Below are 14,758 nucleotides of genomic sequence, written 5' to 3'. Positions count from 1 at the left end.
GGGGAAGGCGGGGGGCGAGGGGGCTCGTGCAGAGCCCTCCATGCAGTATGGGACAGTGGGGATCGCCCCCCGCCCAGCAGCACCCAGTGAGCATAAGGGCTCTGTGGCAATCCTCTCTCATACCAGGCTAAAGCTGAGTTGACTTTATTGCAGATAAAGGGCTTACTCTACTTAGTCTTACAAGAGGAGACTCAAGCCCACATCTCTCACTAGAGCAGGCTGAAAAGCACGGCTTTCGGCTTGCAGGAAGGTGCTTCTTTTTAACTATAATTTATTTTAACTGTAATTACTCAAAATTCCCACGGAGTAGAAATGGTAAGACTATTGACTGCATTTCACCTTAGTCACAAAGTCTTCTCTGCATTTATTCATTCACTACAAAGGAAAATGAGCTCATGTAAATAAAGAAAGAGCACCCTATACTTTATTAGCATGAATGACGGGTACATCAAGTCTCGCCTCCATTGTCTCCAAGGGTAGACAGTGCTCAGGGCCCCAGACCTTCTTGCCACTGGTTCCTGTAAAGCTCTGCTGACTTCAGCTGGGATCCTTGTAGACATCGAGTCTGGCTGTAGAGCACACCAAAGGATGAAGGCCTTGGGTAGAGTCCTAGCCCTGAAGAGCTGGTCTGCCCAAGACGGCTGGCTGGGGTCCCCTGGACAGTCCTGAGAGGACATCTAATAGCTACTAGCTAAAGGAGGGAAACATTCAACCCTATTAGCAAAGTGAAAAGGATAAACAAATTCTTCAAACAATCCCTGAAGGCATGGAGAGCCTCTGCTCACCAGGCATATTGTAGATACAGGTGACTTGTTGCAGTTCAGGAAGAAAGGCCTTGCCTGGTAGAAAGCCAAATGACTGGCAAGACTTCAAGGCTACTGAAGGCCTCCTGCTCCTCCCATCTGCCACATTGCATTAGGCAGAAATGGCAGGAATTTTTGAACCGAGTGAGCCATGCCAGTGGTGTCTAACCTGTGTGAAGCATGGGGAAGAGGTTGAGATATCCCCTCCGATAGTTTATGTGTGTTTGGTGAGTGACCGCAAGGTCAAGAATGGCTTAGAGGAAGAAGGGTGAGCCTGTAATTCTGTGGTCAGTAGATCATAAATACCCTAAACTAGCTTGGCTGTGAACCCGTTAGGTAAGGACAATGCCGTGTTTCTTTGTAGTGCCCACTTTGTTTTTGAATGCTCAAGAATAAATTGTAATAAGGCTATAGCTGCATATTAGCTCTCCTCAAACAGCTCTGGGTGTTTCACTGAAGCTGTTCCTCATGTAGACATGGTGAGATACGGCACTTAATTTATTAGGGATAATAAAACCCAGGATGGTATTTCCACAAGGTTGTTTCTCCTGCCACCCATCCACACTGGCTTAATAGTGCTTTATTATCAAGCCACCGACCTCAGTAGGAAGGCTCAAAAATGAAGAACAGGCCGAGTAGAGGTTGCTCATGGGTCAGCAAGGCTGGGGAGTGAGGGGACAAATGCCAAATCAGTTGGGGACATAGGACATCTTATCTGGGTAACTTTGCACCATCCTACGCATGTTAGGGACAGGGGTACTATTAGACTTTCCCTTGAACTATCTGGAACAGGACAAGACACCCTGTGGAAGTCCAGTTTCCAGCAATAGTGTGTGCGTGCCCGACCCATCTGTAGCAGATGTCTGAAGGAGCTGTCAGCAATAAGTAGCAAGAGGGTCAGACCCTGTAGGAATGAGTAATCTGTATCAGTGCTTGGTGTGAAGAAACCCACAAGCACAGGAGATATTTTTTCCCACCACAAAATAATAGCTTTGAAAAGGAAAATGTCTGTACATGGATCTTATAATCCACTGAAGCCATAAAATTACCTACCCATCTTAATAAAGATATACATAAGTAAGGCTTATCCCAGCAGGATTCAATTCAAGCCATGTAAATATATAGATACACACATAAGTGCCAAGGATATTGAATAAGAACAACTCATTAGAATTAACAAACCAGTCAAACCAGCGGTAGGGGACGGACGGGGTGGGAAGACCCTTCCAGCAAACAGCATCAAAGTGAGCATTTTCTTTTTCTGGTAATGATTCTGTACGGCCTGTATTCAGCAAACTGTAAGTCTTTCCCAGCCACTGCAAGCTAAGACGTCTTGGCTGTTGGTTGTGGTCAAAACCATCCCTCTGCAATCTACCTTAAAATATCATCTCCCCCCTCAGACATTCAACTTGAAACTTTGACCTTCTTCCTCGCTTCCTACTTCTTTTCTTGCTGGTGCAGTTGGAGAAGAGGTTGTCCAATTGGCCATCTTAATATTTGCATCTTCTACAAAGCTCCTCTTTTTTGTCCTGTAGCAATACACTAAAATCACAGGACAGGGTGTCAGAATGATACATTTCTCTTAATGTTCTCTGTTGGAGAGGATAAGGGAGTGGGGTTTGTTGCCATTTGGTCCCTGGCACTTAGATCCTATAGTTGCCGTTACATAAATGAACAATTAGGATTTAAAAATATATATATAAACTAGCATCCTAAGTGTAAGGCTGGAATTGGTCAATAATCAGAGACCACACAGCACCAGGCAGAAAACACCTCTGACAGCTGCTTCCACCCTTTCGTAGGCACCCTATGAGTCTCATCAGGACTGAACCTAGCTACCTGTATCTAATCCAGACCTCAATCACCTTTCAACTTAAATGGTATCAGGCCTCTAGGAGAATAAGAGACCCCAGAGCTGAGGACCCTGGAGCTTAGAATCAGAGAGTCATAGAAAATGAGGGTTGAAGGGACCTCAGGGGGTCACATCGAGTCCAACCCCCTGCTCCAAGCAGGACCAGCCCCAACTAGATGATCCCAACCAAGGCTTTGTCTAGCCAGGTCTTCAAAACCTCCAAGGGTGGAAAGTCCACAACCTCTTTGGGTAGCCTGTCCCAGCTTTACTACCCTCCTAGTGAGAAAGTCTTCCCTAACATCTAATTTAAACTTCCCTTGCTGCAGCTTGAGACCATTGCTCCTTCTTCTGTCAGTCTCGCTCCATCCTCTTTGTAACCCCGCTTCAGGGAGTTGAAGGCTGCTATTAAATCCCGGCTCCGGCTCCTCTTCTCTAGACTAATTAAGCCCAGTTCCCTCAGCCTCTCCTCACCAGTCATGTCCCCTAGCCCCCAAACCATTTCCGTTGCCCTCCGCTGGACTCTTTCCAATTTGTGCACATCCTTTCTGTAGCGGGGGGCCCAAAACTGGACACAGGACTTGTATGTCTTATCTGCCTGCTACCGACAGTTCTCAATACACAGTTAAAAGGGAGGGTGGATACAGGTGGGGAGGTAATAGAGATTGGCCAACGCCATCTTTTGGGGGTTCTTAAAAGGATGGAGCAGAGTTCCTCCAAAGCAGCCCCAACCACCCTGCAAGTTACTGATCATCAGCAAGCCCCTTTGGTCTGTAGGACTCAGAAGAGGGTACATGCTCTTCCTCCCTTTGTCTGAAGGATCATAACCAAGGTGGCAAATGAAGTTTCAGTCCTATACTCTGGCTTAATATCCATCAGCTACAGCTGTATTGTTGCCACCATCCTTGTAAACCTCCCACAACCTGGGAAATTGCAGGTGACAGCTGAAGGCCGGAGTGATTGGCTTTTTGAGCAAGGGCCCAACCATTGCTTTTGAAATGTGCACTTGAGCCAACACCACCAGGGCAGTAGAAGTCATCTCCAGCAAAAGCCCTTGTGCCTCCCCCCTCCCCAACATCCCATATCCATTTCAATGGTGTAGGGAAACTTGAGTTCAGCTTCTGTGGAGCTGACCTGGATTTGGCCTGCGGAGTTAGCTGAGATTGGAGCGTGGTCTTTTAAGCATGCAGGGCAAACTTCCCAGGTGTGTAAGACTATGGCAAAAGTCTCTTGCACTCTCCTGGCTTGCTTTCTATCCAGGCAGCGGAGGCTTTCTCAGCACGTGATTTCTCCTACAGGCGGTGGCAATTTTGCTTTCAGAACTTCCTGATGGTGTCAGGAAGTGGGGAGAACCGTTCAAACAATGAGGGCAAATTACAAAAATGAGCAGAACGTTTGGTTGCATTTTGTTTTGGCCCCCGTTTGCCCAGCACTAAATTGCATTTGGCAAATACATTCACAGTCGTAAGTGTTTGTTGTGCGATCCCGGTGATTGCATGTATCGTTAAACCAAATTAGACATCTGCGTGGCTTTACCAGACCCTTCTTCACCCTGTATTAAACAATGTTCAGTGGAACTGGTTTGCAAATGTGGCAATGGTCTTAGCACATCTGCTTGCAGAAGTATCAAAACCATCTGTGCTAATTTTCCTTAGTTAATCAAAGGTAATGTTGTGCTCAGAGCTGTCCGGCTCTCAGGACCTAGCATGAAGGGGGCTGAAAGGAAAGAGCTGTGTAGAGCTATTACTGTAGAGGTTTTCTAAGAGTGGGGAGTAAGGAAGTGTTTGGCTTGCATTATAATCTGACTTCAGCAATAATGTAGCAGAAGAAGCACAACTGGTATAATAAATGGATGTGGCACGAATAAACGTGGAAAGGAATTTAGTCAGAACTTGATTGCTAAACCTGAGGCATGGGGGGCAGTTAAGGTACATGGGTACAGTGAAAGCAGCCATGCTTCTCAGAGATTAGCTAGAAATAAAATTACACACGATGTTAATGACTTGAAATTCTTCACATTTGCATAGATTAAACTTCATTTCCTCTTCAGAGCGCTCTCCCACTCAACTGTGCGGTTCCCCTCACTGACACCTCACTCTGACAGATTTATCTTCAAGATAACAAGGATTGCAAGATGACGTGGATGGCAAGGCTATGTCTCCACCTCAACCTTAACATGCTTTCATCTGTGCTTTTCTTTTTTACTTTATTTTATATATTGAAGGGAAAAGAAAAGCACAGTCATCCCTCTGATGCCAAAGGATATAGCCACGAATCCAGCCTGGGCTGCTTATGGTCCAGGAGAATGATTTGGCTAATAACTCCTTGCATCACGGGGATTTTTAGAGTTAACTAACTCTTGCTACTCACCATACTTGGCGAAGATCCACCCGGCAAAGATGAAGACGCTCAGCAACACGACAGGGATTGTAACAGCTAAAAAAGACAAAGATCGGAGTGAGCAGGAAGCATGAACTGAAACACCGCAGTGTGATTGCTATGGTTTTCCCAAAGCTGACTGATCAAAGTGGACGTAGGATCGGGGCTAGGAGCTCACCAACATACAACCACACAGCTTTTGACCTCTGCTTTAAGAGAGGTGATATAGGAGAGACCTCCAGACTAACAGCACTCAGCATTGCAAAATATCTTTGGGGGTACCTGTGCCCCAGGGGTGCTATTCACTCCCCCACTTTGCTCGTTGTTATGTATGACAGTAACACCGAGAAGCCCCCAGCTGGGATCAGGAATCCACAGTGAGAGGCAGCTTGGGTCCCTAATTAGACTAAAACTAATTAGACATTTGGCAGAGATGGCCTCTGATTTGGCTGTTCATAGTTGTATTAGTTCCCCTGGGTGGCAGCTGCTTCTGCCTCTGACCTGAACTCAGCCCGGGAAGGATCACAGTCATCGTGACCCAGTGGACTCAAAGCGAGAGTGGTCCTTCAAACTAAAGTTCAGTAAATAACCTTTTTTTCCCCTTTTTTGTCTTGGCACCTGAACCACAATACTGGGGAGGAAATGTTTCAGATGGACCAAAATGTCCCCTTCGCTGTGAAAGGAAACATTTCATTTTTAGGTCATTTAATCCTTTTTTACCCAGATGTTGGGGTTTGGGGTTTTTTTTTTTAGGAGGTGACCAGTTTTTGAAACCAGACTAATGCCAACAAATGAAGTTAATATGCTTTCTCCTAGAAGATGTTGTCTGGGATTTGCCCCTCACCCATCTTTTTTTTTTTCTCTGTATGAAATTAATTTGTAATCTGACTTCAATTTTCAGAGATTTTTTTTTCATGGGTCCCCAGATCTGCATGTTTCAGTCAATTTACTATTTCACTCCCTCAAAAAAAAAAATCTAGCTAAATCTACTACTGTAGGCGCCTTGCAAAATTGCACCCTAAAAAGCTTCAGTGTTTACAACTGCCGTAAATCATTTCTCTCACCCCCTCAAGGTTTGCAGCCTAGTACATAAAATGAGATATTAGAGACCTGGGAAGCATGATTTATGAGAGAAGCTGAACACATTAGGGTAATTTTGCCTGGAGAAGAGAAGGCTGCAGAGGGCTTTCATAACAGTCTTCAACTGGAAACGGCCTTTTCTGCGTGGCTGTGGAGGCCAGGACTGGGAGCAATGGGAATTTAGATTGGAGATTAGCAGGGACTTTCTGCCTCTGATAGTGGTCAAGCACTGGATCAGGCTAGGACTGAAAACTGGAAGGAGGGAGAATTACCAGCTCTACCCTAAAGACCTCGGTTGTACCTGTTATTACGGCCGTCCTACATGTCAAATGGAACGGCTTAGTCGTCACTGTAAAAAGATGAGAGATTTATGTTGATTTACTCTTTCCAGTGATAGCTACTGCCCGTTCCTACTATCCAAGCAGCAATGTAAAGCGGCGAGGCCAAGCTATATCTGAGATCTGACTGCACACTCAGCGATCGAAAGTGCCGCCTTTGCTTCTTGAACAACCCATTACCTCTGGGTGTGAGACCGGCTGCTAGCTGACGTTGTTGGCTGTGATATAAACTGTTTCTCCCAGTTCTCAAAATGGGGGGACCCCCTGCCTCGACCCAGTTAATGAGCTCTGTCTGATGTGCCTGTTACTGGACGCGTTGGGGGTGCAAAATAAGACGGATCCGCTGGGCCTGCGATGAGATTGGCATTTGCTTTTGGTGTGCGGCTTCCATTGAGCGGGTCTGCTCATGTCTAGATCACGGGCAGGTGGGATCAGACAGCTCGTTGCCCGCACACCTTTGCAGTAGCTGCTTTGCTTGCTGTTTAAACAGCCAATCAACGCTTCCATCCCAAGAGTTTGCGCTGCCTGCCGCCTGCTATGGATGAGTAGGATAGGAGCCACGTCTTCCTGGGTCTGGCTCAGGGTTGGGAGAAGTGCCTCCCCCTCTCCACGCCCCCAGATAACACATTGGTTCCTGTACCTGTTACTGGAAATGTCATAGGTGGAAAATGGGACAGATCTACTACGCCTATAAAGAAAAGAGAGACACCTCTTTACTGATTTTTCTGACTCCCTTGGGCATGAGCATGCTATCGGTGAATATGATGTGAGTTGCATATTCAGGGAACTGGGTGCAACCTCAGGGCTTCGGATTGAGTGGGGGCAGATGTAGCACGGGTAAGGAGATTTGCTTAGGGCTCAGGAGACAGGGGTTCAGAAGTCTTTTTTCTTTGAAGCCACCGGTAGTGAGAGAAGCCAAGAAATTATGTGGTTTTGGCCAATGCTGAGCCTTGCGAAGAGGGAAAGTATCTGTCCCAAAGGTATGGGAACCCCCCACCCCCAGCCAAGTTATGTGCTCTGAGGTACCTGCCACGGGATGCATTGTAGGCGTAATGTGAGTTGGCTCGGCCGTACCTGTAACGAAAGCAGATTCCTATTTATTCTTGAAGTGGGGCTTCCAGGGTGGTTCGTTTCGAGGACCCGAGCAGTAATGTGGGGCAGATGCGGTCAGGCTGAACTGACAGCTCCTGCCCTGCATGCCCTGGCAAGAACTGCTGTGTTTGCAGCTTAAACAGCCCATCACCCCTCCTCTCCGGGAGGCAGCGCAGCCATGGACAAGGAGGGCTGGAAGGGACCTCAGGAGGCCACACAAATCCAGCTCCCTGCTCCAGGGAGGATCATCCCCATCTAAACCACCCTGGATAAGTGTTTGTCTAACTTAGCTAGGGCCAGCATTTTTGGGAGGCATGCCGATAATTAGCCCTGAGCCTTCCCCAAGTGCCACTTGGATTTCCCATCCTCCACCCCATCTGTTGCTCTGCTTTCTGTTCCCAGCCATGTGGTCCCTGCCCAATCTGCTGCTCTGCTTTCTGCTTCCTTCCCTGTGCTGCTTGCTTAGCTGGCTGCTTTGCCTGCCCTACCTGCCCCCTCTCCAATCTGCCATGCACTGCACACAGGGGCGGCCTGGGCTGCTTGCAGCACTCATGCCACAGGTTAGCCGCCCATGGTCCAACCTGTTCCTCAAATCTCTGGGAGCAACATGCAGGGTGTAATGGCAGCTGCATGCTCTAGTGCATGGAGAGCCAGCTAAGAGCCTCAATACTTTTATGCATCAGATTGGAGGAGGCCAATTCTCCAGTGCGGGAGACTTTTGTGACCCAGGTTCACATCCCTGCTCTGCTGCAGACTTTGTGAGAGCTTCAGCAATGCTGTCGGCTGTCTGTGCCTCAACCCCCCACCTATGACATGGGGAAGACCACCCCCCCCGTATATTGTGAGAAGAATACCCCAACCATTGAGAGACGCTCGTATAATAGGGTCATTGGGGCCTGTCTAGACACCTTGGCTAGGTTTGCCCGTGACATCTCTGCAAAGGCATTGCCATAGCAAAGAACCCCCTGAGAGGCAACATTTCCTGTCTGCACGAGAGATGTAGTTCTGGTGCACGGTGGAGATGGGGGAGAAATGGCAATCCACGTTGCTGGACTGGGAAGCAGTGAAGTGCGCATCTATAGTAAAGCGATTCTTTATTTCTCATCTGCCAGTCGCACTGCCCAAGTCATCATCTTCAGCTATTCCTTGATACAAGGATGATGTCTGCTGGGGCAGAGGGGTAGGATTACTGGTGGGTTTTAAGCTGCTCAGGTGCCGGAGAAGCAGGTTTTGCAGCGGTAGCTGGGCTCCAGCCAGCCCAGCTCAATCAGATCCAAAAAGACCAGGGCTAAAGGGTGCCGCAGGTTTCTCCAATCGAAACACCGTCTGGAAAGCTCTGTTAAATGATGGTCCAGAGAACATCATGCATTGTGATCCCAACCATGCTGCACAGCTCCACCAGCTTCAGCAAGAGAGATCTCCCTTCTGGTAGAGGCTCTGATCAGGCAGCCCAGCCTGGGCCAAGTGCTTCAGGAGCCGCACCTGCGGTGAGCTCTGCTGCAGTTTAGGAACAGTGAGCACCTTCACTGGCTGCTGGGAGACCTGCCTATCCATCTGGCCCTGGGACTGCAGGCCAGCCAACAGCTCTGCTGTGAAGCCTCCTGGTTCCCGCTCCCTGGTTTTCCTGGTTCCTGACCCTAGCTTTGGCTTAGTTTTGGACAGCGGCTTTGGATTTCCCACTGGATCTGTTGCCTGGTCCTGATGCTGGTTTGACTCTGCTCTTGGACGTCACTCTGTGAATTATCCCCCGGATTCTGGATCCTGATCTGTGTTGTGGACTCTGCCCCTGGACTTGCATGTGGATTTGGTAATATGGCTCCCATCCTCTGCCCCAGCCCCCTACTTTCTCTCAGTGGTATAACCATTAAGCAAGACCGCCTGCATCCCAGTCCCTTACACCTGCCTCTTCCCCTACACATGCACAGCAGTCAGGCAGAGCCAGGCACTGGCCTGACCTTTGTGCTTGCTGATCAGCATGCTCCTCATCCTACTGCTCCATCCATCTGAGGCCCTGGCTCACAGTTAGCTCTCGGACAGAGAAGGGACAGCACTTGGTCTAGGGGAAGTGAAAATGAACTGGAGCCAACAACTTGCTCATCAGCAGGGACCCTGGTTTTCTCTAATTTAAAAAAAAATCCCCAATTTTTGATTAAAAAAAAGTAACCCCAGCTCCACATTTTCCCATGATCAAAATGAAACAGAACTCTATACCTATCTCCATATTAGTGACGTTGCATTTAAATCATGGGAAAAAAATGTGGATTTGGGGTTACTTTTTTTTTAACCCAAAATTGGGGCTCTTTTTAAAAGCAGAGAAAAGCGGGATCCCTGCTCGTCGGGGTCTGTGAGTGTGATGGCGTCCCATCGCACCAGCGTGTGAATAACCGGCATGCTTACTGTCATTGGTGCATTGCAGATGTAGTGTGGTCCACTTTGCCGTGCTTTCACATGTGGTGATGGCAGAGGTTGGGGGTCGAGCGTCATTGCCTCGCAGACAGCTGTACTGCAGTTTCTGCCCCACGGGGTATAAATATGCAGTGAGGTGAGCATGTTGAACAGGCCTGGGCAGCCCGCAGAACCCTACAAGATCGAAGGAAGGCCTGTGGTTAGCTGGGGGCTATATTTAACCCACGACGACCCTTATCAGATCAGTGCAGTTTGAACCGGCACGAACTGTGCACACGTGACGAAACCAAGAGGCTTGATTCTTTGAGAAATGCTTACACTGCTCACTCAGCACCTATTCATCCAGATCGAGTTATTTCATAAGCCAAAGAGCTGACAGATCTGGCGACCGCCAGGACAAATCGATTGCACTGTGGTAAATAAATTATTAAAGCAGACGAATGAGTGTCTCTCTCAAATATTTTTTTGTCATGGGGTCTTGTTTTCCATATGAAAATTATTCAGCCAGACACATCACTTCAGAGATGGTTAAACTGGATTAAGCTTATTTTCCAATAGTTCTTAAATACACAAACTTGAGAGCAGTGGGGCACAGAGCTGCTTTCATATGGACCACCGCTCAGCTCCACTCTAAGAGCTCCTCTACCCATGCAGGGAGGCTGCTCCAACACACTGTAATTACACCTCGTCGGAGCAGACTCGATTAATCGAGTCTCTTGGAGAATGGTAATTAGTAATATAGTTTCATTAATTCAGTCGTTCTTAAGGTATTGCTGGGTCCCTGCTGGGACAAGACTCCAGTGTCACCTGTATCAGCATCCTTGCACTGAAAAATGGCGGTGGGGCCCTTTAAATTAAAGCTCGTTCAAAGCACCCCACTGCCATTTTTCAGCACAGGGGTGCTGATACATGTGCCGCTCCTGGTGCTTTTAATTAGCGTGGCTCTTAGACCTGTACTAATTAAAGCACTCCTAGCCCCTGCCTCCTGGAGCACATCTATAAACACCCTAAAAGGTTGTAACTTGAAAGAGTCTCATTTGATCGAGAAGCTGAAAAGAAGCTTGATTTAATTCGATGGGTTTGTTTACTTTGGTTGCATATCTTGGCCCATTTACACTGTTATAAGCAAGGTATATACTCGCCCAAAGTAACACACCAGAATCCAGTGTAATTAATCCAGAAAAAAACAGGGGTAAAATTACATTGCTGTAGGTGTCATGCGTCCATTTGTTACCCCGGGACATCTATTTGCTCAAAGCAAAGAGGCTGTTCTTGGTCAGGGAAAGGGCACATTGCATTAATAGGGAGATGCAGGGGGTCCATCATTTGTCTCAGGCCCTACGGCACCTGGAACATGAGACCGCAGGTCTGAGCAACAGACAGGGGATCTGCACCTTGGGAATGAACAGCAGACAACAGAGTCAAAAGGTGGTTAGATACTCCGTGCTTGCAGGATGCAGTGGTCGGCTCCAAACACAGCAGCCTGGTAAGCTGTCTAGGAGAGGGGTGATAGACACCCCAATTTTTAACTTCTCCAAGTCTGACTGCAGTTTGAATCGGATGGTCTGCCGAGGAGAAACAAAGGTGCCAGGTAAGACAGAACCTGGCCCATGCCCGCACCCGCAATAGCCGGATGTCACAACGTCGGGTGCTTTCCCTTCATCCTTATGCCAGACAAGAAAAAGCACTAGTTTGTTATGACTCCTAACAAGCCAGGGTTATGAGAATAAGTTCTGAATCGGCAGCTATATATTATAATATTGAAGGGTAGGAATTTATATAGGGCCTGACACTGGCTTTCCTCAACTCCCATGGAAGTCAATGGGAGCACGATTAGGATAAGCAGGGATTGCTGCATGTTTTACCTTTTGACGCAAGTTGTTTCACAGTTTGTGAGGTCACAGGCCTGCTGCTCCTTGTTCTTTCTGGGAGGCGTGAAAACGAGGACAAGTTGGAGATATCTGTGGGCAAGATTAAACTTAGTCTTCTCTATAAGGACACCTGATGTGTTGTACAATCAGAATAGCAAGAGATTACAGGCAATGCTAGGTTACCTCGGCGTGCTCTGGCCAGCGCAGGCTTGTTCCTTACAGCACACACGGTGAAGTATATAGGCATATTATTCCACATTTACTATCTATGCTGTCAGAAGGGACACTACGGTTAGTTATTAGGAAGAACAGCCTAAGCGTGAAAATAATTAAACGCTGGAACTGGCTGCTTAGGGAGGTTGTGGTATCTCTGATGGTTTGGGTTCGGGTTGTCTAAAATGTGTTAGATTGGGGGTGATCCTGCCTTGAGCAGAGAGTTGGACTAAATGCACTCCCAAGAAGCCCTGCTTTTCTTTAGTTCTGCACTGTGGGGGTCTTATGCCATCTGCTTTTGACCATTGGTGGGACAAGATACAGGATGAGGGGGATAACTTGCCGCATCCAGTACGGCAACTCCTGCGTCCCTGTAGGTCTCAGTTTTAAATGATGCTAGCAACAGGGTTTCCAGAATTTCTCTGGAGAGACTGTTCTCCAGCTCAGTACATTGCATCTCTGTGCAAGGAAGTTTTTCTCTTATTTAGCATCAATTTTCCCTTGCTTTGAAGGGAAAGGTAATGGCTTCCTTATCCTTATTGTTGGCAGTAATGGCCTATTTAAGGTCAAAAGAGCCTGCTATGAACCAATGGCTTTCTAACCAACCTTAGCATGAAGAGGACCATGCATGCATAAGAAATGGCAAGTGAGCATATAATTGTAATGGAACAAAAAAGTTACGGCTGATCCTAAAGCCAAAAAAATCTGGTTCGGTTTAATACAGAATGTGTACTGAACAGGAAGGAGAGTTAACAGAGGATTTTAGGGGCTAATATATACTGATAGATAAAAAGAAAGATAATGGAAAGATATAAATATTCAGCCACCAGAGGAGCTTGTGGAAGCATCCCCTTGTGCCTGCTGTTTTTAAATAAGTGGACACTACAGGTGAGTTTTGCCTAATAACTACTGGGTTGATCAAAAGTGTTGTGTGGTTGAGATGCTTCTCCCAATACATTTAGGTGGGTTCATGTGTTGTTTAACAGCGAATGACAGGATTCGAGACAGAGGAACTAAATGAGGCACATAGGCTGCATTGTTATCACAGAGCTGGAACATGCCTTATTAGAGATGTTCTCCCTAAATCCACGTCCCATCCAAAATACATATACACAGGATACATTCAGCCATGGTGCAATTCAGTTTAAGTCAGGAGAGGTGCCTCTCTGCTTTTGGCAGCTGAATGCATGGGACTGGCCCCAGCATTTGTCTTTAATCGTGTTCATGACTATATAATGGGAATCACATATCACGATCAAGCCCCAGGCCTGTGTAGGAAGTATTGGACTTCTGGCAAATAAGGCTGAAATCATAGGTCTGTCTCTAGGGATGTGGATATAAATACATATTCCCTGAATCAGATCAGGTTGAAAAATGTCAAAATAACTCATGGCTGCATCTAGTCTCTGTTGAACCAGAATAAGCGTGTGATAGAAGGAGATGTGGTAGTGCAATTCCCTCTTTGCCATGTGGCCAGCTTCCCCAAGGGACCAGCAAGCACCTGAAAAATGTTGTTAGGCACAAGGACTGATTGTGGTAAGAGGATGAACTGCAGAAGCAGCAGCGATGCAATGAAGTAGGTCTGAGCTAAGAGAAAGTCCTCTTCCCTTTGCTCAGACTACGTCCCTGGAGGGTTGTTACTCAGCTTGTGTATCTTGTGGGTGACTTGCATGGTTTTAGGTGTCCTAAACTTCCAAACTACCCCAAAGCTCAAATCAAAAGTCTGGTATCATCTCTGTTTGTCCGCAGTTGAAGCACTCGCATCAAAAAGGCACCATGCACATGTCAGATCGTAAGCCCTTTGCTGTGACTCTAAGTGTAGCAGGGTGGCATCCTCAGGGGTGGCTATAAGCCCCCCCAAAATCGCTTTTTGCCCATCTCACTCTGGGAACAGTCTCCCCTTCACTTTCCTGCCACCTCGTGATGTCTCTTATGGTTATAAAAGGGAGGCTTCCCAGACCTGGTCTTGCTTTAGTGACCACCTGGTAACTGTGGTCTTTGGCCTTATAGGCTGACTGCATGGCTCCATACCTCCCCTACACCATGTCCCATGCCTCACAGATGGCATCATCATGGATGTTCTTTTTGTCACATGCCTACACCCATGCAGCCCTCTTCTGGGCCCTCAGACTCTGGCTACAAGCAATTTTGTCCCTTTACAGATGTTGCCCTTTACTTGGGGCTCCCTTGTCCATGGCTCTTTCTTCTCTCAGCCCCTGGCCTTCACTGGCTTCAATGCAGCCCCCACCTGGGCTCAGCCCTCTCCCTCTTCCAGCCTACCTCTGGCTCTCTCTTTCTCAGACCCTTGTCCACTTCTGATGGCCCTATCACTGCCATCCTTATTCTGGGCCTCGGTTTCTCTGACCCCTTCCTCTATGGCTGTGGCCACACCTGTGCCTTGGGCTTCTTCTAGGCCCTGACCCCACCTTGGTCCAGTTGATAGCTCTGGGCCCCTCTCACAGGTCCACTCTCTCAGGCTACTCAGGTCCATTCTCTGAGGCTACTCAGCAGATCTCTTAAGCTCTCAGCCTCTGTCTCTGAGCTGATCTGAGCCTCAGAGTAGGTCTTATATACTGAGCCCCTCACTCTGGGCTCACCTGGGTCCCAGCCTGCATCCCTAGGAACCTCCTCCATCCCCTTAGTTCCTATCCAAACGTCCAGACTGCTTCAGTTGTCCTTTCTGCGGTGGTGCTCCAGATTGGCAGTCCTACCCCAAGTGCCCTGCCA

The 14,758-nt window shown here is 47.7% G+C and overlaps 1 protein-coding gene across 3 annotated transcripts in view; it reads right to left on the bottom strand.

Annotated features, from left to right (window-relative positions):
- Positions 1 to 342: 342 nt before the first annotated feature.
- Positions 343 to 14,758, bottom strand: part of LOC109292241 — a 36,106-nt gene continuing 21,690 nt past the window's right edge. For 2 of the 3 annotated variants that reach the window (XM_019509615.1, XM_019509614.1), the window contains exons 3-9: positions 11,813 to 11,908; positions 9,939 to 10,121; positions 7,476 to 7,523; positions 7,090 to 7,137; positions 6,413 to 6,460; positions 5,023 to 5,088; positions 343 to 2,345 (exon numbers count right to left, since the gene is read on the bottom strand). In XM_019509615.1, coding sequence (XP_019365160.1) covers positions 2,200 to 2,345; positions 5,023 to 5,088; positions 6,413 to 6,460; positions 7,090 to 7,137; positions 7,476 to 7,523; positions 9,939 to 10,121; positions 11,813 to 11,908 — 635 coding nt within the window. In that variant the 3' untranslated portion in view covers positions 343 to 2,199. The remainder of the gene's footprint in view (positions 2,346 to 5,022; positions 5,089 to 6,412; positions 6,461 to 7,089; positions 7,138 to 7,475; positions 7,524 to 9,938; positions 10,122 to 11,812; positions 11,909 to 14,758) is intronic. The other variant, XM_019509616.1, reaches the window with a different exon arrangement.

Source organism: Gavialis gangeticus, unplaced genomic scaffold (genome assembly GCF_001723915.1).
Source record: "Gavialis gangeticus isolate Ggan-Ray unplaced genomic scaffold, GavGan_comp1, whole genome shotgun sequence".
Classification (NCBI taxonomy): Eukaryota; Metazoa; Chordata; order Crocodylia; family Gavialidae; genus Gavialis; species Gavialis gangeticus.
This window is presented reverse-complemented; position numbering and strand designations above follow the sequence as displayed.